At 45.5% G+C, this 25,051-nt stretch overlaps 1 protein-coding gene across 1 annotated transcript in view; it reads right to left on the bottom strand.

Moving 5' to 3' along the window:
* The window catches only part of LOC124711402 (regulator of microtubule dynamics protein 3-like), a 91,036-nt gene that overhangs the window by 8,166 nt on the left and 57,819 nt on the right, over positions 1 to 25,051 (bottom strand). The window contains exon 5 of the mRNA XM_047241455.1: positions 9,644 to 9,874. Coding sequence (XP_047097411.1) covers positions 9,644 to 9,874 — 231 coding nt within the window. The remainder of the gene's footprint in view (positions 1 to 9,643; positions 9,875 to 25,051) is intronic.

The following is a 25,051-nucleotide window of genomic DNA, read 5'->3' as shown; positions in this document are numbered from 1 at the left end:
CGTTGAAGAAGCTGTTCATCCTCTTTCTGCGGAATCAGCAGAAAAACTCGTTGAGCAGTTATGAAGGTTCGCCCTCAAAGGAGTAACATATCTGTGGCAGAGAAGGCTGCACTACATAAGCTTTGCCAGGATTCCGAGATGGTAGTTCTTCCAGCTGATAAAGGTAATGCCACTGTTTTAATGTCTCGTGACGACTATCATGAAAAAATGAATGGTTTACTGACAGACAGCACATACTAGAAAATCAGTGAAGACCCTACCAGCCAGGTGGTAAGGAAGACTGCTTAGCTTCTGAACGCCCCCCTCCCCTCCACCAGAAGTTGCGTGAAGATTGAAACCAAGTGGTGCCGTTCCTCCAAGGCTTTATGAACTTCCAAAGATCCACATGAATGGTGTTCCTCTACGTTCGATAGTAATATCGGCTCTCCACCTATGATTGTGCCAAACACTTAAGAGTCACTATTAAGGCCTCTGCTGGGAAAATGGGCTCATCACGTATGTAAATCTGTGGACTTCACTGACAAACTGAAATCACTCGAACTGAACAATTCTACTATGTTAGTCAGTTTCGATGTAGTGTCGTTGTTCACCTGGGTTCCTCTTTCGGAATCATTCTCTCACATTGAAAAGACTTTCGATAAAAAGATTTCAGCTTTATTTGAACATGTTTTGACCCCAACATATTTTTTATTCAATAACAAAGTTTATGAAGAGACTGACGGTGTCACCATGGGTAGTCCTTTGTTGCCCTTGATGGCCAATATTTTTATGGAGGACTTTGAGGAGAAAGTGCTGGAATCTGCTAGCTTGAAACCCAAGGTGTTTTGGAGGTATGTTGATGACACGATTGTCGTGTGGCCCCACGGTAAAGACAAGCTAATAGGACTTTTAAATCATCTGAATTCTGTCCACAGACAAATTCAGTTCACGGTGGAAATCGAAAGAGGTGGATGCCTTCCATTTTTGGATGTGTTGGTACGGCGCGAAGATGATGGAACTCTCGGACATGCAGTGTACTGAAAACCAACCCATACTGATTTATATTTACCTGCAAATAGCTGCCACCATCCCTCGCAGACAATTAGTGTACTCAGAACTCTAGTACACACAGCACATCATTGCTGACAAGAGCAGTCTGGAGGACGAGCTTCTACACCTGAGAAGAGTTTTTGAAGCCAACGGGTATCCTCCACAGCAGATACGGAAGGCACTACAAATGAAATCAACAGCGGGCACAAGAAATGCGGAAGAAGACACAGAAATTCTTAAATCCATGGCTTTCCTACCACACGTGGGAAGCCTTTCGTCAAAAATAGAACGAATCCTCAGTAAACACAAAGTGAAAGTATTTTTCGCCCTCCACCAAAGACAGCAGCACTCCTGGGTTCCGTTAAAGATGATTTGATGCTTTGGAAGCCTGGGGTTTATAAGATCACCTGTGAGTGCGGCTGTTCATACATCGGACAGACGACATGTACAGTCCAGGAGAGAGGCACAGATCACCACCGGTGCACCTGTCTTCTACAACCTACTAAATCTGCAGTGGTGGAGCACTGTATTGACACTGGGCACTCTATCGTGTACGAAAATGTCGAAATTGTAGCCTTGACTTCATCTTTCTGTGACTCAGTAGTGAAAGAAGCAACTGAAATTCAGTTGGCAATGAATTTAATTAATAGAGATAGCAGCTTCAACTTGGACAAATCATGCAATCCGGCAATTTCTACAATTAAATCACAAAGGCGTTGTGACGGTGCAGCACTCCATGACACATCGATATCATCGTGTGCAAAGACTGTGCAGCCATAGATTTAATTTCCGTGCCTATGTTACACCTCTTTGCTGCCTATCAACATCTCTGCTGCCTTGTGTATCTTTGGCCAAATACGCAGTGGTTTGTCCTCGGGAGTAAAAGGACGGAGCAAGTGCTGGAGCGTTAGTCACCTGGGCTCACTCTGAAGATGGCTGGATGGTTTTCAGTCAAAATATTAGAAGAAGAAGCAGAATTTATGCGACTGCACTCCCAAAATTTTATGGAACAAAAATCTTGTTTACCATGCTATGTTACATGATCAACAACTTTGCATACAGTCTGAGTTTTGTGCTTTGTCTCAAGCTGACTCTGAGCAGAAATATGATGTACTTTTTGCAGAAATTTGTGTAAAAATCAACGTTGCAGGTTGTGAAAAAGCCAAAGAAAACATAAAATGTGGAAAATGTTGTAACAGGGAACTGTTAATGATGGGAGAACTGTATTGAATGAATAGGACTTCTGTTTGGATAAACAAAAATGAAGGTAAAAAGTGTGAAATGTGCGAATGTATAACGGGTTTTACTGTACATATATTTATTGGATCACGGAAATAAGATATCCATACATGTTATAAAAATATGTATGATGTATGTACGTATGAATGAATGAATGTTCCACGTCACTGCTGAAAACCAAAGAACCGATTTCAACCACATTTGATACATGTATCGCTTATTGTCCGGAGAGAATCATCATAAATGTAAGAAGCACCTACCTATCAAAGGGATGGGGTGAAAGGAAGTGTAGCCCATGACCCACGAATACCATGACTTTATCATTCAGTACTTGAAAATGAGAGCACTTAAAGCGTCTTGCAACAAACTTTACAATAATTCAAAACATTTACAAAACCTTTTCTTATTGACAACCCCCACCAAATGATGAAAGGAAAAATGTTTTTTGCTTAGTACATTTTTGCTGTTCATGCAGTAAAATGCGGCTGAAAACTGGAAGCCGTGGGCTAGAGCCCACGACGCGCCTTGTGGATGGCTCCTTAGAGGCGCCGCTCAGCAACAACAGTAGTGGAGCAGCAGTACGAAATGCAGAAGTCGTCTGCATACAGAGAGTGTGAGACAGAGGGGCCGACAGCCGCTGCTAGACTGGTAATGGCCACTAAAAATAGAGAGACACTCAATACAGAGCCCTGCGAGACTCCATTCTTCTGGATATGGATGGAACTATAGGCGTCACCAACTTGGATACAGAAAGTACGGAGTGACAGGAAGTTTTGGATAAAAATTGGGAGTGGTCCCCGGAGACCCCACTCATACAACGTGGCAAGGATATGACGTCGCCAAGTCGTGTCGTATGCTTTATGTAAGTTCAGGTGTTGCCATCTGGAAAAGGCTGTTTGGATGGCAGACTTGATGGACACAAGATTATCAGTGGTACAGTGACCCTGGCAGAAGCCACCCTGACATGGAGCCAGCAAGCCACGTGTCTCCAAAACCCAACCCAACTGCCGACATACCATACGTTCCAGTAGCTTACAAAGAATGTTGGTGAGGCTGATGGGCTGATAGCTATCCATATCAAGCTAGTTTTTGCCGGGTTTGAGCACTGGAATAATAGTGCTCTCCCGCCACTGTGATGGAAAGACACCATCGCACCAGATCTGGTTGAAAATGATAAGAAGATGTTGCTTTAGTCAGATGAGAGATGTTTAATCATCTGTCTGTGGATGCGATCGGGCCCAGGAGCTGTGTCGGGGCAACACCGGAGACAGCTGTTGGGGGCCTGGTACCTGAAAAGATGTTTGGTCTTTGCCCAGACTTGGGAAGGTGACGTGTGGCACTGAGGAGCTCCCACTCTGTAAATGGGGCGTTATAGGATTCACTGCAGCGTGTAGTGAATGAGAGGACATTCCCTTACAGCAGCCATTTGAGTGTGAGAAAGGCTGGGGGATAATCCTCCTATGCAGAGGTACGAGCAAAGTGCTCAGGAATCCCGTTTGTGTCGGTACATAACTAGCCATTTATGGTAACACCGGAGACAGCTGTTGGGGGCCTGGTACCCGAAAAGATGTTTGGGCTTTGCCCAAACTTGGGAAGGTGACATGTGGCACCCAATGGAGACATATCTCTCCTAACACTCCTCCTTCCATTGTTTGATAAGGTAGCAAACACGCGCACGGAGCTGTTTAAAAGCTATGAGGTGCTCCAGGGAAGGGGGCCGATTATGCCACTGTAAAGCTCTCCACCACTCCTTAATTGCTTCAGCAATTTGGCGACCACCAAAGGACTGCCCTGTGCCTCGGGCACCCTAAAGAGCGAGGGATTGCGTTTTCTGCCGCAGAAACAATTGTGTTAGTCACCTGCTCAACCATCACATTGATGTTACCGTGTGGGGGAGATTCAGCGGTGACAGCAGAGGTGAAAGTTCCCCAGTCTGCCTTGTTCAAAGCCCATCTGGGCAGGCATCCATGTGCCCAATGCTGGGGCAGTGACAGGAAGATAGGGAAGTGGTCACTACCACATAGGTCATCATGTGCTCTCCAGTGAATAGATGGGAGAAGTCCTGGGCTGCAAATTGATAAATCAATGGCCGATTAAATATCATGAGCCACACTAAAATGTGTGGCAGCGCCAGTATTTAAAAGGCAAAGGTTGAATTGCAACAGTAAAGTATTGACATCTCTACCACAGCCAGTAAACATGGTACCACCCCACAAGGGGTTATGGGCATTAAAATCTCCCGGAAGTAGGAAAAGGTTGGGGAATTGATCAATCAGTGTAGCTAATACATTCAGGGGTACTGCACCGAGGAAGATATACATTCCAGACAGTTATTTCCTGCGTTGTCCTTATTCTGACAGCCACAGCTTCAAGAGGGGTTTGAAGGGGCACTTGTTCACTACAGACCGAGTTTAGGACATAAACGCAAACTCCACCTGACACTCGATTATAGTTGCTATAGTTCCTGTAATATCCCTTACAGCTGCGGAGGGCAGGGGCCCGCATTGCTGGGAACCAGGCTTCCTGGAGGGTAATGCAGACAGCAGGTGTAAAGCTTAACAGTTGCCGTAGCTCAGCCAGGCGGTGGAAAAAACCACAGAAATTCCACTGGAGGATGACATCGTGAGACTGGGAAGGCATGGAACATTCAATGAGGCAGTTTACGCCTCGGAGTCACCTGCTGCCACCGATTTATTGCCTGAGCAGTCTATATCCATTGTGTCTGAGGGTCTGGCGAGATCTAGGTCCTCAGCGGACGCCAAAATCTCCACCCCATCCTCAGCCGCAGAGCTTGTAGGTAGCAGTGGTGTGGGTGCCATCACAATTTCCTTGGTCTTAGGGGTTTTCGTTTTGGATTTCTCTCACTGCTCCTTAGGTTTCCCTGGGTGGGAGGACTTCACTGGCTCAGTCTCTGGGGCTGAGGATGAGCGTGAAGCTGTACGACCAGCTGCTTTTAGGCTCTTCAGCCACTGGCGGGTGTCATCTTTCCCACTAGCAGAAACCTGATAAGGGAGTGACCCAAGGGACCCCTTCCTAGCGAGAGGAGCCGAAGAAGACTTACACTTCCCCAGCTTAGAAGTGGGGATGGATATCCCAGATGGTTGGGGGGGGGGGGGGGGAGTGTTGCTCTCGAAGGAAGTAGGTGGTGCAGGAGCAACAGGAAGGGAAATGGCCCCCACCATTAAAGGGGCAGGTGAAGTCTTCCAGCTCTCAGAGGTGACCTGGGTTGGCAGAACTGATGGTGCCAGAAGTGTTGTAGAGGCAGCGTAAGACGATGTCATGCGCACAGGATGCAGGCATTCAAATTTTCTCTTAGCCTCAGTGTACGTCAGTCTGTCCAGGGTCTTGTACTCCATGATTTTCCTTTCTTTCTGGAGAATCCTGCACTCAAGACGAGCAAGGCGAATGGTGCTCTTCACAGTTGACACAGATGGGAGGCGGGGCACATGGAGTATTGGGATGTGATGGGCATCCGCAATCTCGGCATGTGACGCTGGAAGTAAAGCAGGAAGACATATGACCGAACTTCCAGCAATTAAAGCACCGCATCGGGGGAGGGATATAGGGCTTTACATCACACTGGTAGACCATCACCTTGACCTTCTCGGGCAATGTATCACCCACAAATGCCAAGATGACGGCACTGGTGGCGACCAGATTATCCTTCAGACCCTGGTGGACACACCAGACGAAATGTACACCTCGCCGTTCTATAATTGGCACGCAGCTCATCGTCAGACTGCAAAAGAAGGTCTCTGTGAAAAATGATACCCTGGACCACCATACTTAAGCTCTTAAGGGGCGTGATAGTTACAGAAATATCTCCCAGCTTGTCACAAGCGAGTAACTCCCGTGACTGGGCAGAGGATGCTGTTTTGGACAAGACTGACCCAGATCTCATTTTGGACAAGCCCTCCACCTCCCTGATCTTGTCCTCTAAATGCTCAACAAAAAACTGAGGCGTCATTGTCATGAAAGATTCCCCATCAGCTCGAACATACAAGGTACCGGGACGAATAAGATCCGCTGCCATCCTTAGCCTGACATTCCTCCCATGGTGTGGCCAGGGAGGGGAACGATTTGGGGTCATACTTCTGTGTGTTGAATTGAGCTCGTGATCGCTTAGAGACTGCTGGCGTTTCACCACCCGCAAGAGATGATGGACTATGCTTCATCGCGTGCCACCACCCTGATGCCACCCACTCTGACCAGGAGTCCTCCCCAAGGGCAAACCCCAGCCGCAGCAAAGGCCACCTGGCAGGATGGCCATTGCTGGGAGTTCCGATGCCCCAAGGGGATGGACATCTACCCCTTGACATATGTGGGGAGTTAACAGCGCAGGCACCAGCAGAGCGATCCCTGTGTGGTCAGGGGGCTACGACCAACAGGGTACATGGCGGCCCCACCAGAACGGACTGGCTACTGTGCTGGATATCAGGTGCAAAGAAGTCCATGGTCGTCGTCGATGCAGAAATCGGCACTGCATAGTGCCTGGTGGAAAACGCACCCAGTAAGGTGTCCTCACCTCAGAGATGGAGAATGGGCAGGGCTGCAATACGACGAGAAAATGGGCTAAAGATCTAAATGCATGATGGACACGAAGCAACTTTTAAGGCGCCCTTCCCCAATTGGCTCGCTCTTTGGGAAAATTTTGTAGAATGGAGGTCAAACCCTACAGGGGACCGTCACATAAAGGCCGAAATGTGAAACTCCATTTAGTCGCCTCATACGACAGACAGGAATACTTTGGGTCTATTCTAACCCCCAGATCCGAGGGGGGGAGCTATATTTGTGGCAGCCTTTTTGTTGTGCCTATTTGTAACTCAGAATCTCTGCTATATGGTGAGTAGCAACTTTCCTTTTCACAGTATTGTTACATTCCATCCTGGGTTTTCCATTGTTTGATTTTCAACTGTATTTAAGACACATTTGAACACAGTATTGCTATATGCTACTGAATGTACCTGCTAATTTGTATCACTGGATGACACACAGTTCAGGAGATGTGATATCAAACACTGAGCTGCATGACAACAAAACTGCAGGGCGAAATTCACTAGAGATACAGATAAAATGTGTGTACAAATACCTATTCTATATCTGTACCTATACTAACAATGAACATTGGGTACTTTAGAAATTGTATATCATGACCAATTGACCAATACATGGCACTGTAATAAGCATCAGAATATGCATACTAATGGACACATGGCACACAGCTGTTCCTTAGTTTGTCTCCGAGATGCTCAGCATGACTGTTTCCATGAAGGATGGCGTGCTGCTGCTAAAGCTCTTTTACAAGAACAGTGGCTGCACACCAGCAGCCCTGCAAAAATTCTGGACACTCAAGGGAATGAAAAAGAGGTATTGGTCTGATGTCTGCTACGGGTTTGGAGAAAATTATTGCAAAATTCGAAAAGACAGTTTCTCTTGGAGTGCAATGTGGCACAGGGAGGAAAGCAGATGATCCAACATCTGCTGAAAATGTGGCCACACCATTGCAAGAGGGGTCAAGCATGGTGAACAAACACCGCACGGGGAACTACCTGCGAGCATGGTGCATAAAATCCTATGAAAAATCCTGCACTGCTATCCACACATTACTGATATTCAGGAGTTGATGCGTGCTGACCTTCCAGCATTTCTGCAAAGTTGATGATGTGGTGTGGGTTGATGGCACTGTTTATTGTAGGGCCATATTTTTTCAAAGAGGTGAGTCTTGTTCCATCACTGGTAAACATTACGATAAACTTCTGTGCACCAATGTTATTCCAACACTTCAACAGTGTGGATGTGTGGGTAGTGCCATTTTTAAGCAATATGGCACTCCTCCGCTCACTGCACAGACAGTGAAGTGGCTGCTGCAGAGACATTTTAGAAATGCTAGAATTATCAATCGTCATTTCTCTACAGCCCCGCTGTGCAGATCACCTGACCTTAATCCACGACTTCCAGCCATGGCGTTATCTGAAAAATGCTGTGTTCAGTGTTGCAACTACAAAAGTAACTGAACTGGCATTGCGCAACGCATTCTGAATGTGACCGCTGAGACACTTTGGTCTGTTGTGGGGCGTTCTGTTTATCAATTCAACTAGTGGCAGAAACTGGTGGACAGTATATCGAACACATTTTGGGCCAGTCTCACGACAATTATAAACCAAAGTCTTTTGATTTTTATGCAGTTTTTAACCCCAGGACAATTAAAAACCAATGCCATTTTTTGCTTTTCGTATAGTTTTTGGCTGTAGGGCAGTTAAAAACCAGTCATTTTGCTTTTTATGTGGATTTTGGCCTCAGGACAATCACAAACCTATTTTCCCATCCTACATAGTACTATCTTGCCACGGTGGATGTACTTGCCTCACAGTACCACAACTGTTGACTGCCAAACTTGTGCAATCAAGCACACTAAACAGTATGGATGGTGTAATATTAAACTCAAACCAAAGCAGTGAGGGCAGCTGATTGTATTGCACATACATTAGCTTATTTGCTCGCCATCACACATCATAACAAAACTAGTGATGTGTGAACACAGCCACGGGTAACAGCTAATATATATTTTAAAATGACTATAAAATGATACGCAATTTAATATGCTTCGTAAATGCACCAAATCCATAAACAGTTATTAGTACATTTGTTGACAGCAAAACTGAACATGAAAGCTGCAAACAATAACAACGATTAAGAGGGCCTGCAATCTGTACTCTGCTTCTACACTGGGGAAACCAGGTCAAGGTTTCCTTTCCCTGTGTGTGTTGTGCATAATTGTTCGAAATCTTTGTTTCCAGATGAATCATGGAAAATTGTCAACAGGATTTGATAGAGAGAACTGTGAAAAGCACAAAAGGAATTGCTATTTTTGCATAATTCCACTGAAGCAAAAACTGAAGGAACTCTTGTCAGTGCTAAAATATGACGTGTAATTGGGCTTCCTCTCTCAATACCTTCTCCTGCTTGTACAGTAAGTATTGAGAGCAGCGCCGAATCTAATGCTACTCAACCAGTTTAAAAAACAATACACAGAACAATCCCAAATCATGACGTCACATAAAGTTTGCACGACAGTATAACATAGCACGAGTTATCTGATAGAAAATCTATACGTGTTTCATGCTAAAACAAACTGTTGGCATTTAGAAAACAGTTCTGTGACCTTGTTTAAAAGCAAAAATTATAGTAGCACATACAAGCACTTTTATTAAAGCTAATTAAAAAAGTTGAAATCAGGAAATATATTGAGTCTAAAATCTGATTTTGAGGATTATTCTCATACTAAGAACTCTCAAAAACATTTTTTGTACACATAAAGAGTTAAAAGTCTTCTGACTTGTGTTATTACGAGAAAATTCATACACATCCCACTTACACCCAATGTGATGCTTTCAACAACATCCGCCTTCTCCAACCACTCAACTGTTGCTGGAGTGTTTCCAAGTGCATCATGACACCGAGCAATAAAGAGACGATTCTCCTTCCATGGTGTTCTTGTCAGTCTTTCGGCCTTCAAGAAATGCTCAAGAGCATCTTCAATTGACACAGATGGCAGGCCAAACAAAGTCGAAGCCATCGAACGCTCCATCCACGGGCGGGATGCTACCTGAAATGAGCAATTTACAGCCATATTTAAAAAAGATTTTTAGTACTAACTTCAATCATAAAAATAGCTATAATCAGTCCACACCGAAATATCACTCTGCAGTGGAGTGTGTTTTATTGTGCAAATAATCTCACAGCATGAGCCAGATATACTATCCATATTACAGAACAGGTAACCTGCAAGGCTGCACTACAGATACCAGAGGTGTATGTAACTAACTATGACATGGGGATTCCATTATAGTCTGTTCACAGAGAGATGAATGAGGGCCCCCTAGTTCTGAAGTCGGTCGACTTCCACCTGCTAATTTTTGTGTCTGGCTGCTGCCAACTTCAAAGATCTGGTACACATGGATGTGGACCCCGCGAAGCAATTGTTGGCTGTTTCGGGTAGTAACAATACATATCCCGAGTGAGGAAGCTGTTCCTAGCCCACAATGGGCAATTCTAGATACTGCTTGTAGAAGGGCAAGGGGTAGTAGTACTTTACAGAGCAGAACAAGAAAAGTAATTGATAATGTCATTGAATGTTGTGAGCAGTTTCAGCACTATGAGCACAATTCGGAAATTTTGCAAAGATAATCTTGGGAAGTCACCGGAACTCCCACTACAAAGAGCCAAATTTCAATTTCAATTTCAATTTTTTAGTTTGACGGTGCTTTGAAACTGTCTACCCCTGTGTCCGAATTACTTGGTCAAGTCCTAATGGGTGTTGTGTTGTGTGACTCTGTACAGAAGATTGCTCTCTGTCTGTGGCTACTTTGACTAGTACTTGGGAAAAAGATCGGCTGGAAGTGGAGTATTACAGATCTGTAGAATATTTGGCATCCACCAAGTCCACATGGGAAGAACTGCAGAATAAGAGGTCTTTCTTGTTAGTGTGTGGAGCCATTACTGACTGGCGGTCGGACTTCATTGCAGAAATAAAATTTATTAGGAAAGCAGCCATAGAAATATTGCATCTTGGACAGGCAGTAACAAGACAGTTGGAAAATGTTGGAGGAAGGATGATGGCATTGTGGAATGTGGAACCTGCTCCAGAAGATTTAATACTGGGAGTGTCGGCTGGAGGAGGAGTTAATTAGGGAGGCCCAACTAAAATGCTGCGCTAAATCCACGAAAGATGACGACCACCGTCAAATGAAACCTGGAAACTCTTAAAAGTGGTTTGCGAATATAGTTTTCCAAATCTTCCAGAATCAGTCATTGTGATGAACAATACTCCATATCATAACAGACCAGTGGACAAAACATCAACATGGTACGAAACCAAAGTGAGGATGTTGGAATGGCTGCAAAAAAGACATGCTGCCTGCAACAAGAGCTTGAGGAAGCAGGCTCTGTTCGATTTAATTTGAGATCATGGACCTGCTAAAAAGACACATGTGAGTAATGAAATGGATAAAGAGGAAGGCCACACTGATGTCTGCTTGTTGCCCAATAATTGTGATTTAAGTGCGGTAGGGCTGGCATGGGCCAAAAGTGAAAAGAATATTTCAGGAGTGCAACATTTGAAAGGGCAACTCCACTGACAGTCTTTTTAAGACTGTAAGTGAATCTTCTGTCAATAACTGCTGACAACTTGGGAAAGTACTTCAGGAAGATACAACAAATGGAAGATTACTGCAGGTGCAATGGTGTCATCGAACTTTCAATAGATGACATCATGACCGATACCGCTGAACTGGATAGCAGCAATGATAAAAAACAAATTACGCACTGACGGAGAACTTGCAATAAGTGACATCATGACTGATACTGCTGAAATGGATAGCAGCAACAGTGGAAACAACTAATGCACTGATAGAGAATTTAATAAGATTGATTCTGGGTGATCTACATGTACTTGCAATTCAGCTTTACACTTGTTAATAAATGTTTACAATTTTAATCATACTCTTTTTATTGCCACAATGGAAGTTTTAATACTGTTTTTTTTTTCTTTAATTATCTCTCTCTTTTTTAAACTGAATTGTCTATGAGTACTGATAAGGAATTAGAAGCAACAAGCACCATCATTCGACACAAAACTATCAATTTTAGTTTCACAAATCCTGTAAGCTTTCATTACACCCACCTATTTTTGCTGATGTGTAATATGTAGCAGCTTTTAGCTGGTATGGCAATGGATAATAGATGGTACTGTCAATGCCCTTTGGAGCGTAAACTGTAGGTGAGTGCGGGTGTGGCAACAAGACCGCAAAAATGTGAGTGCAGCTTGTTCCCCGCATTGTCCTCACCTCTCGGCAATCCGTGCTGGCAGCTGGTGGGCAGAGCTCGCTTCCCCCACTCTCCCCATCCGTATCGGAATACATTCATCTAATTGCGGACAGAATAAGCTAAGCACTGCTTGCTGCTAGCAGATATGTTAAGGGAGACAGAAATTGGATGAATAATGACTAATACTTACTAAAAGTAACAAAGAAATGCCTTGCAGAGTCAGTAAAGAAATTAAAGTGGAATTTTTTCTAGGCACCCTCATTATATAATCCTAAACTACAAGTATATTTATACATACTAACACAAGTGATACTATGAGACCTTTCTCAATTTAATATCATAAATCAGATATTTATGATCACCCTTCAATAGTAAAGTGAATTTAAAGGAATCTCGATCCATTCGAATAGAGTGGCGATATAAATTGCCCCAAAGAAGTTTCACACATTCTGTAGATGTGAGGATTTGATTTCAGTAAATATCTGTAATTGTGTGGGTACAGATTTAATATTTGAAGTATAGCTATAGGAGAAGAAGTGTTACCCTGTTATAATGTGTGTAACTATGAGGTCCGAATTTGCTAACTGGTAACATTCAATGCTGTGTCACCACACCATACCCATCCCTTCGGCACGGTGTCCTCATGGTGGTTGAGACTCCACTTCTCGAGCCTGTACTGTCCCACTTTCCACAGTGGTCTTCCCGAGGTCATCCAGTGTGCGAGTCATGTTCCCACGTGCATGACAAGTTTCAACTGGTCACAAGTATGCTTGATGGTGTTTCCATCAGCAGATACCGCAGCCGATTCTATTCTGTTAATTTCTGCCTTCTGGAGGGAGGTGTTCAAGAGTTGAGTGATGTGTGCTATGCTCACCCCCAAAATGTAACAGCTCTCAAATTATCCTGCACAGCCACGAAATGTACAGTTCTACTGCATTCTCCTCATGATACCAATGAGCCTTAATTTGTAGCCAGCTGGTGCCCGTGACCACATTTTGTCACTCACAATAGCATTCGAATGTCCTAACTAAGTGTGGTGTATTCCAATTCAGCATGAAACTTTCTATGCTGTCACCTCTTTTTGCCATGAAGTGACAATGTGTGCATGATCTAAGCCCCAAATTATCAGCTGAGGTATGTCAACAGACTGAACAGTGCAGTCTCTACGCAGGAAAGAATGAGGTTTATCTATGTTATTAACTACGAGTGTATACCTGTCCTCCTTTCCCCCCTAAGGTAAGTCTTTCCTCTCCCGGGATTGGAATGAATCCTTACCCTCTCCCTTAAAACACACATCCTTTCGTCTTTCCCTCTCCTTCCCTCTTTCCTGATGAAGCAACCGTTGGTTGCGAAAGCTTAAATTTTGTGTGTATGTTTGTGTTTGTGTGTCTAACAACCTGCCAGCGCTTTCGTTTGGTAAGTCACATCATCTTTGTTTTTAGATATATTATTAACTACTCTTTCACACATCAAATGGAATAGCAAGAGCGATAGCTTAGGTACAGTGGGGCATTCACATGTTGTGGTACAGGACCTAAGTCATCAGTCTACTACTGTTTCTAGGCAAAGAAAAGGTTAAGGTAAGATTCGTGAAGCTAAGAGGCAATGGTAATATACAATCTATTAATAATATAACCAGATAAAAGTAAGTCTATTCCAACCTGGCCTTTCCAGTGTTTTTTGTCTAATGGCTTTTCGTCCATCCCACAAGCCTTTAATATTTTCCTTTCTTTCTTCTCTCTAAAGTATTACTCGACTCACTGCCCATTCCTCCTCCGCTCCTCTTTTCTGTGTTTTTTTTTTTTTTCCATCACATTCCAAACCGTGTATGCTCTGAGATCTGAGCAACACAGTATAGACTCTGATCCTTGCACAACACACAGGTATGTGACTGTGGATTGATGGTGTAGTTTCTCATGCACCAAATTCTTCCCACTGATAATTAAGCCTATTGATCTCATTTCCTCCCTCATTCTTACATATTTTTGTGTGTTATTTTCCACACCCACCTGTGCCACACGGACTTGTGAACTTCATCCTACTGTATCTGTGCATATTTTTACACATTCATGTGTATTTTAATGTGTGTATTTTTACACATTTGTGCACATGTGTATTTCATGTGTATGTTTTAACATATTTGTGCATTTTTTGCCTGTCTACATATATTTTACACACCTTTTTCTGTTATTCAGCTCCCGTCATGCCCATGGTCTTGCCACTACTGAACACAACCTCATCCAATATCTGTCGGGTTCCAAACCAATCGTCTCATTCCTCATATACCTTATTAACTTTATCCTAAATACGCAATTACTACTATTCTGAAGGGAAGGGAAGGAAAGGTATACAAACACATCCATGGCACAACAATGGCACTTGCATGGCAACCTCCTATGCTAACCTGTTTATGCCCCATCTAGAGGAAAACTTTCTAGATGATATCTTTCTGATCTGGACTCAGGATCAAGACACCCTATCTTCTCATTCCTTCACAATCTCAACTATTTCTCTCCCATCCACTTCAACTGGTCCTCCTCAAGCCAGCATGCTACCTTCCTGGACATTTACTTCCTCCTCCTCTCTGATGGATCCCTCCACACCTCTGTCCACATTCGACCCACCAACCACCAACAGAACCACTAACTTTGGTTCCACCAAGGGACATTTGTGTACAGCAACCATAGACAGTAAGAAAGGAGAGGCACACAGCCGTGTCCTTCCATCTATAGACCTGTAAGAACATATGGTGAGATGAACTGCCCAAGTCTGTTGAACTGTAACGAAAATGCACTGAAGAAGGCTATTTATAGCCAAAATATAGATTTGAAAGCATAATAAAAACTAATAGGACTGTGACTCACTGCTGTGTGCCTCTCCTTACTTACCTGCATTCTGACAGCTGTCATGCCTTCCACACCAAAATAGCTCTCACATAGAGTACCTCCTCAATCTAAATTCCCATTCACATCTCAGCTCTAACAAAGATTCTTCTCTCTCCTAAAGTGGTGTTCCATTGCCCACCAAACCTCCACAGCACTCGGGTCCATCCATATGCCATTTCCAATCCCAGCCCCTTGCTGCAGCATGGATCACATCACGGTGGAAGGTCCACGTGCAAGACCTGCCCAATCCACCCACCCAGCGTTTCCTATTCCAGTCCTGTGAAAGGCTTATCCTACCCCATCAAAAGCCTGTGAAATCAGCCATGTCATATAACAGATCTTCTGTAAACATTGCACAGCTTTTTATATTGGTATGGCTAGAAATCAGCTGTCCACCAAGATGAATGACTGCCACCAAGCTGTAACCGAGAGCAGACTGGACACCTGGTGGCACAACATGTTTCAGCATCTGGCCCAGTTGTCGTCAGACATTACATGACAGGTAGCAGGTCCATGCGCATGAAAATGACCCCTTTTAGGTGGTGTGAGGTGGAACCGTGGACAGTCACCTGCGGGTGAGGACAGCACTTGCTAGAGGGAGCCATTGGCGGAGCAAGGCAAGTCCACGTCAACAGCAGGGCCGGGAGAGGGTTTGCGGCAGGGCAATGAGGGGGGAGCCCAACTGTCTGCTGGCCTGCGAGAGCACAATGTACAGTGCTGCACGCAGCAGTTAGTTGCGTTTCACAGAGCTTGTCAACAACCGCGCTGGAAGGAATTGTGATGAGAACCTTTGTATAACTTGGCAAGCTTATCCCTGCAATAATATCATATGTTCGATCGTTATTAAGAGAAAGTGTACAGTAACTGACAGTTCGGTTCTCGTAGCTACATCCAGAAGAGCAAATGCTCGTTGACGAGTGTTGTTATGTTGTTATTCTTGGACTTCCACATATTCCAGTGCTCACCATTCTGGTTGAGCCAGTCACTGTTCTGATTTAGCGACTCTGCCTGTGCCGAGCCATACCGCGTGATAAGCTGTTTGCCTTTTCTTAAAATAATTGTTCATTAAGCAGGTTCTGCGCTACCTCTTTATTTTCTTTATTTGAGATACATAAACTCACATGGTTTCTCAGTTTTTTTAGAACTCTAACTGGCTGCTTATGTACTGTGCTGTTCGTTGTTAAATTAGGGACAAGTTTTACTACTGTGGTACTTTGATGCAAGCAGTAACATCCATTCCTAAACCAGACGAGCCCCCCCTCCCCATATACACCCCAGTGTTTTCGATGACTGCTAACTGGCTCGTAATTCCGGCACTGGACTTGTGGTAGTTACAAACTGCATGAAGGTTTGGTTGAGTAAAATCCACCAAGCACTCTCTTGGTAATATGAAACTTATGCAAACTTCTGTTGGGCTCGCGGTTGTTTTGTTACTAGTAATAGTCAATAGTCAAGTTAATGGTTTGCAAATCATGTCAGATTAAAGATGAGCTAGCACCCGTCTTATATTTTCTACACTGAAATTCATTTAATGTTTGAAAAGGCTAGTGCTCGACACATCTTTACTGATTTTTGGTATGATTGTTTCTAGTTACTAATCATTAAAAGAGGCCAGTGGCACTTTATCTTTTCTATACTGATATTTGTTTAACATTTGAAGGGGCTAGTGCTAAACAGCTATTTGCTGATTTTGTATTTGTTAGTTTTAGTCACTAATAACTGAAATGGACCAGTGCTAGCGAAAATTGTTTAATATTTGAAGGGACTAGTGCCCAACACCTGTATTGAAATTTTCATAACATCTTGCACGGCCTAGAGTCCGTTTACACTTACATACCCAAAGCGTTTTGACATTTTGAAGGGCTAGTTCCTGACCTTTATTAATTACGTTTCCCATCGAGAATTTCAATGCGAGGAAAAGCTGCTGGTCGTAACTTGTCTTACCTAATCTTACTGTTATCGCCTGTGTCAATTAAATAAAGAAACTGCAAGAGCCTTTGGGCATTAACTGTCAGCTTTTTAAAGAGTTTAAGTGGCAAGATACGTTTCCTAGTTGTTGGAGTTGTATATTGCTCTGGTTGGTTGGTTGGTTTAAAAGAGGGAGGGGAAGGGACCAAACTGCGAGATCATCGGTCGCTTGTTCCCAGTAAAATAATTACACAAGGGAAAGAAGAGAAGGAAATACACATACATCACAATAATAGGAGAAAGGAAAAACCCGAAGAACAACAGGACAACCAACACCACCATGGACAAAGCAGGGAAAGAAAACCACAGAGAGAAGCAAGAAACAGGTAGAAGGGTAAAAACAAGAGAGCAGATGACCATGGCTGGCTGACCTCGAGAATAAAATGGAAAAGCCAGCCACTCTGTGACACATTAAAACATCCACACTAGAAGCACGAGAGTTGAGAACACAAAGGGACAAAGGATATGCGCTAAAATGTATATAGAATGATAAAACCCACCGTCACATATAAAACGCAAAACTAAATTAGCCGATGAGCCACTGTCAGCTAAAATTAATGGCAACGAGTCCAGTAACTGAAGAGTCTGTTGCAGGGCAGCCAAAGAAGGACAGCTCATCAAGATATGGTACACTGTCAGCCGTGCGCCACACTGACACTGAGGTGGGTCACCCAAGCATGGCCAATGCAGAGACGGCAGAGAACCACAGAGTCCCTGCGAGAGGCCCACATGGAGGACTGCAATACGTTCTTAGTGTCCTTAATGGCATGCACTGTGTTGTGCATGCTGTGGTTATGCCATTTCATCTCCCAAAGCCACAAAACCTTGCTGCATAGTACTGAACACAGGTCAGTTGCAGAGAAGCCAATCTGCATAAGCGGTTTCCGCATAGCTTGTTTGGCCAGCCTGTCAGCAAGTTCATTGCCTGGGATTCCGACGTGACCTGGGGTCCAGACAAATACCACTGAACGACTGGACCGTTTCAGGACATAGATGGACTCTTGCATGGTCACTACCAAAGAATGGCGAGGGTAGTACTGGCCGATAGCTTGTAGGCTGTTCAAGGAGCCAGTACACAGAAGAAACTACTCTCCATGGCATGAACGGATGTGCTCAAGAGCACTAGATATAGCCACCAGCTCGGCAGTGAAAACACAGCTGCCACTGAGCAAGGAATGCTGTTCAATATGTCCTTCATGGACATAGGTGAAGGCGACATGAGCATCAGCCATTGAGCCATCAATGTAAACCACTTTGTGGCCTCAGCACATGTCAACAATTGAGAGGAAGTGGCAGTGCAGAGCCACGGGGTTAACTGAGTCCTTAGGGCCATGTGAAAGGTACAGGCGAAGCTGCGGCCTAGGTGTACACCATGGACGTGTACATGAATGGCCCACGAGTACAGGTGGTAAAGACAGACTCCAGTTCAGAAAGAAGGGACCGGACAAGAACTGCAACTGGAAGCCCTGACCTGGGCCACCGATGTGGGAGATGCACTGCCATCAGTGGGAAAAGAAGACGGTGATTCAGATGAGCAGGAGAACTACGAACATGTGCAATGTAACTGGCCAGCAGTTGTGCACACCAAACCTGCAATGGAGGGACTCCGGCCTCCACCAGGAGGCTGGTCACCGGACTCGTCCTAAAAGCTCCTGTCGCTAGGCAAATGCCAAATTGGTGCACTGGGTCGAGTAAATGCAACGCCGAGGGTGCCGCCGAACTATTAACCGGACTCCCATAGTCAAGGCAGGATTGAACAAGGGCTCTGCACCCCGGTTGGTGTTGCCCAGGCAGCGGAGGGCATTGGGGTGCTGCCAGCACTTCTACTTAAGCTGACAAAGGTGAGGAAGCAAAGTCAATCGGGCGTCGAAAACCAGTCCTAAGAATCAATATGTCTCCAATACAGGGAGTGGATTGTCATTAAGGTAAAGTTGTTGTTCTTGATGAATGGTACGACGCCAACAAAAGTGCATAACACACGATGTTGCGGCCAAAAATTGGAAACCGTGGGCTAGGGCCCACAACTGCGCCTTGTGGATGGCTCCCCATAGGTGCTGCTCAGCAACACCAGTACTGGTGGAGCAGTACGAAATGCGGAAGTTGTCTGCATACACAGAAGGAGAGACAGATAGCCCTACAGCTGCTGCTAGACCATTAAAGATCACTAAAAATAGAGAGACACTAAATACAGAGTCCTGCAGGATCCCATTCTCCTGGATATGGGGGGGGGGACGAACAACTTGGACACGGAAAGTACAAAGTGACAGGAAATTTTGGATAAAAATCTAGAGTGAGCCTTGGAGACCCCACTCGTATAATGTGGCACGGATATGGTGTTGCCAGGTTGTGCTTTACGCTTTTCATAAATCTAAAAGAACAGCAACAAGGTGTTGGCATGTGGAAAAGGTTGTTCGGGTGGCAGACTCGAGGTAGAGCGCCCTGGTGGAGTCAGTAGGCCACATGACTCCAGGGCCCACCCCAACCGTCGACACAACATATGTTCCAGCAGCTTACATAGAACGTTGGTGAGGCTATTGGACCGATAGCTATCCACATCAAGTGAGTTTTTACTGGGTCTGAGCACCGGAATGATGGTGCTCTCCCGCCACTGCGATGGAAAGATACCATCGCACCAGATCTGGTTGAAGATGATGAGATGTCACTTGTAGTCAGATGAGAGATGTTTACTCATCTGACTGTGGATCCAATCTGGTCCATTAGCAGTGTCGGGGCACTGTACAAGGGCACTGAGCAGCTTCCACTCTGTAAATGGGGCATTATAGGATTCACTGTGGCGTGTAGTGAACAAGAGGATTTCCCTTCGGCCGTCATTTGAGAGTGCGAAAGGCTGGGCGTAATTCTCTGATGCAGAGGCTCTGGTACCCGAAAACACATTTGATCCTTGCCCAGACTTGGAAAGGTGACATATGGCACCCAATGTTCGAGACATTATCTCTCCCACCACTCCTGCTTCTGTCGTCTGATTAAGTTGGCGAAAGCGGGTATGGAGCGGTTTAAAGGCTATGAGGTGCTCCAGGGAAGGGGGCCGATTATGCCAATGTAGAGCTTGCTGACACACTGTAATTACTTCAGCGACTTCCAGCAACCACCAAGGGACTGCCTTTCGCCGGCGATACCCTAAAGAGCGAGAGATTGTGTTTTCTGCCACAGAAATGATTGTTGTAGTCAGCTGCTCAACCATCACATCGATGTTACCATGTGGGGGAGATTCCATGGTGACAGCAGAGATGAATGTTTCCCAGTCTGCATCCGTGGGCCTGACACCAGGTCAGTGACAGGAAGATGGAAAAGTGGTCACCATCACACAGGTCATCATGTGCTCTCCAGTGGATAGAGTGGAGAAGTCCTGGTCTGCAAATTGATAAATCAATGGCTGAGTAACTACCATGAGCCACACTGAAATGTGTGGCAGCCCAAGTATTTAAGAGGCAGAGGTTGAACTGAGCCGGTGAAGTTCCGACATCTCTGTCTTGACCAGTAAGCACAGTACCACCCCACAAGGCGTTATGGGCATTAAAATCTCCCAGAAGTAGGAAAGGGTTAGGGAGTCGATCAATCAGTGCAGCTAATACATTCAGGGGTACTGCACCATCTGGAGGAAGAAACACATTGCAGACAGAACTCCACCTGACACTATTATAGTCAGTACGGTTCCTGTGGTATCCCTTATAGCCGCGGTGGGCAGGGGTCTGCATTGCCGAGAACCGGGTTTCCTGGACGGCGATGCAGAAAGCAGGTTTAAAGCTTAACAGTAGCTGTAGCTCAGCAAGGTGGTGGAAAGAAAATGCCGCGATTCACTGTAGGATTATGTCATCGTGAGACTGGGAAGGCACGGAATATTCAATGAGGCAGTTTATGCCTCAAGAGTCACCTGCTGACACTGACTTACTGCCTGAGCATATCCATTGTGTCTGCGGGTATGGCGAGATCTAGGTCCTCAGCAGATGCCAAAATCTTCACCTCATCTGCAGATGAAGAACTTGTAGGTAGTGGTGGTGTGGGTGCCACCACAATTCCCTTGGTCTTGGGGACCTTCTTTTTGGATTTCGCATGCTGCTCATTGGGTTTTCCTGGGTGGGAGGACTTCACTGATTCAGTCTTTGGGACTGAGGATGAGGGTGAAGCCCTACGACCTGCTGCTTTTGGGCTCTTCAGCCACTGGCGGTTGTCATGTTTCCCATTAGCAGAAACCTGGGAAGGGAGTGACCCAAGGGACCCATTCCTAGTTAGAGGATATCCCCGATGGTTTGGAGGTGTTGCTCCCGAAGTAGGTGGTGCGAGAGCAACGGGGGGAAAGTGCCCCCCATCATCAAGGGGGCAGGTGTAGTCTTCTGGCTCTGAGAGGCGACAAGAATGCGAGGAACTGATGGGCAACAACTGTTCTTGTAGCGGCGGCGTAAGGGGTGGTCATAGCCACAGGATGTAGGTGCTCAAATTTTCTCTTAGCTTCAGTGTAGGTCAGTTGGTCCAGGGTCTTATATTCCACGATCTTCCTCTCCTTCTGTAAAATCCTTCAGTCTGGCGAGCAAGGTGGATGATGCTCTCTGCAGCTGACATAGATGGGAGGCGGGGCACACGGAGTATTTGGACGTGATGGATATCCACAATCTGGACATGTGGCGCTGGAAGTACAGCGGGAAGACATATGTCTGAACTTCCAGTACTTAAAGCACGGCATTGGGGAGGGATATATGGCTTAACGTCACAGCAGTAGGGAACCATCACCTTGAACTTCTCGGGCAATGTGTCACCCTCGAAGGCCAAGATGAAGGCACCAGTGGCAACCTGATGCTCCCTTGGAGCCCGATGGACGCGCCGGACCAAATGAACACCTCACCACTCTAAATTGGCGTGCAGCTTGTCGTCAGGCTGTAGAAGAAGGTCCTTGTGGAATATAATAACCTGGACCATATTTAAGCTCTTATGGGGTGTGCTGGTAACAGCAACATCCCCCAACTTGTCAGAAGAGAGTAATGCCTGTGACTGGGCAGAGGATGCTGTTTTTACCAAGACTGACCCAGAGCGCATTTTGGACAAGTCCTCCACATCCCCAAACTTGTCCTTAAAATGCTCCACAAAAAAACTGAGGTTTCATGGACATGAAAGATTCCCCATCAACTCTCGTACATACGAGGTACTGGGGTGAATAAGCTTCACTGCCATTGTTAGCCTGGCATTCCTCCCATGGTGTGGCCAGGGAGGGGAAAGATTGGGGTCATATTTCTTAGCACTGAAGTTAGAATTTGCCCGTTTAGAGACTGCCGGTGACGGACCACCAGCAAGAGATGACGTACTACACTTCATGGCATGTCATTCGCCCTGATGCCACCCAATCCAACCAGGGGACCTCCCCATGGGTGCCACCCAGCCTCAGGGAGATGGGCACCTACTCCATGGCATACGTAGGGAGTTAACAGTGCAGGCATCAGCAGAGCGTTCCCTGTGTTGTCATGGGGCTACAACTAACAGGGTACTTGGTGGTCACACCGCAATGGGCTGGCTACCGTGCTGGATATCAGGTGCAACCAAGCAAACAAGTCAATTATCAACGTCAGCGTAGAAAACGATACTGCACAGCTGATGGAAAAATATGCACCCAGGATGGTGACCTCGCCCACTTGGAGAATGAGCAGAAGTGCAGATCCACGTTGACGAAAGATGCGACAGGTCTCTGTGCATGATCGACAAGATGCACCATGTAAGGAGCCCTTCCCCAATTGGCTCACTTTCTGGGAAAATTTTGAAAAATGGAGTTCAAACCCTGCAGGGGACCATCACATAAGGGCCGAAACGTGAGAGACTCCTTTTAGTGCCATTTACGACAGACAGGAATATTTCAGGCCTATTCTAACCCCAGGACCCGCATGGGGTGTATTGCTCAGGTAACCGTGTACATTGTTGGTGTTTAATAAATGTGTTTCAATATTACAAATTAGTTTATAACAATATTGTGAAAAGGAAAAGCTTTCAGCCAGCAAGGCCTTCATCACACACACACACACACACACACACACACACACACACACACACACAGAGTCACTGAAACGAAGTATATGATGTTTGGCAGCATGCTCAGCAACAGGGTGGTCCACCTGTTTCTGGGTCACAGTTTGTCGGTGACTGCTCACGTGGACAGACAGCTTATGGGTTGCCATGGCCACATAGAATGCAGCACAGTGGTTGCAGCTAACTGCATCGTTATACTCAATGTCCATTCGTCTTTCTCTTCTTTCCTGTGTTTCTCTTCTCGCCTTACAGACCGCACTGCACGCTCTACTTACCAAGCACACTGTATCAACCATCTCGGCCGTGAACAACAGACAGCTACAAGACCACATTGATTGTTGATGCTGCATTTTATGTCCCATATTACTACTGCTGATTTCATTAATCCTATACCTTCAAATTGATCACTCTCCCTCCCTGTGTCACTCTGCCATATTTTCGCATGTTATTTCCAGCACCTTTCCAGTGCCATAAAATCTTGTATCTCATCCTATGAACCCCCCACCCCCACTCTTTCTCCATTCTATCCCAGTTTGCACCCACTAATTCCACTTCATCCAGTCACTTATCCACTCTCAGACCTGCAACCTTTGATATCATGGTAACTTCACGCCAATTTTAGTGAGTTTTCGCCTTTCGCTATTGCTGACTCCCTCAGGTTGCATGCTGTTTCCCCCTTTTACATCCATTTCATCCTTTTCCTAAATTTTCACTCACCCAAAGACCAAAGTTGACTCTGTGCAACTCAGTTCACTCCTCCATCCAACCATGATCCACCTCCACTGCCCCCATATCACCCCGTCTTCTTTCCAGAATTTTTAACCTCCAACCTTGGCTCACCAGCATTTCCCAAATCCCTCAGCATGCAAACTAATCATACACCTGCAGAAAGAACCGCAGTTCACCATCTAAAAACTGATACTGACCGTTTAATCCTACTTGTGGATAAAGGCTCCACCACTGTTGTTTTGAACCACAAGGATTACCTGGCATAAGGATTCTACCCAGCTGTCAGATACTTTCACCTACAAACCTTACCACAGTGACCCCATTTCAGAAATCCAGCAGGATCTCCAGCCACTTCTCAAATCCTTAGACCCATCCCAGAACCTCTCCCCGGAGTCCATCTCTCTGCCCACCCCTACCACTCCCCTTCTACATGTTTCCTAAAGCCCACAAACCCAACCACCCAGGACACCCCCTTGTTGCCAGTTACTGTGCTCCCCACTGAGAAAAAGACCAACCTCTTCAACCTATTACCGGGTACCTACCCTCCTGTGTAACGGATACAAAATATTTCCTCCATCGATTCTCCACAATTCCTGTCCCTTTACCACACGGTGCCCTGCTCGTCACTATTGGTGCCACCTCCCTATTCACTAACATACCTAATGCCCATGGCCTTATTGCTATTGAACACTACCTTTCCCAACGCCCGATGGATTCCAAACCGACAATATCCTTCCCAGTTGTCATGACCAACTATATCCTCACCCACAATTACTTCTCCTTTGAAGGCATTCCCTACAAACAAATCTGGGGTACAGCTATGGGCACCCGCATGGCATTATCCTACGCCAACCTATTCATGGGCCATCTAGTGGAATACTTCCCAAATACCCAAAATCTTAAACCCCTCACCTGGTTCAGATTCATTGATTACATCTTTGAGATCTGGATGAAGGGTGAGGTCACACTACCCACATTCCTACAGAACCTCAACAACTTCTCCCCCCATTTGCTTCACTCAACAAGCCACCTTCCTAGATGTTGACCTCCACCTCAAAGATGGCTACATCAGTACCTCTGCCCATATCAAACTTAGTAACACCAGCAATACCTCCAATTCGACAGCTGCCACCCGTTTCCTACCAAGAAGTCCCTTCTATACAGCATAGCAACCAATTGTTGTTGCATATGCAGAGAGGAGTGGTCCCTCTCGAAATATACCAAGAGTCTCACTGAAGCCTCCACAGACTGTAATTATCCTCCCAACCATGTAAAAAACAAATCTCCTGTGCCTTATCTTTCCTGTGTCCCACCACCTCCCAAAGTCCCACCATGTGGCCACAGAGGAG

This window comes from Schistocerca piceifrons, chromosome 8 (assembly GCF_021461385.2).
Source record: "Schistocerca piceifrons isolate TAMUIC-IGC-003096 chromosome 8, iqSchPice1.1, whole genome shotgun sequence".
NCBI lineage: Eukaryota > Metazoa > Arthropoda > Insecta > Orthoptera > Acrididae > Schistocerca > Schistocerca piceifrons.
The sequence above is the reverse complement of the archived record's forward strand: the minus strand, read 5'-3'. Positions and strand labels throughout refer to the sequence as shown.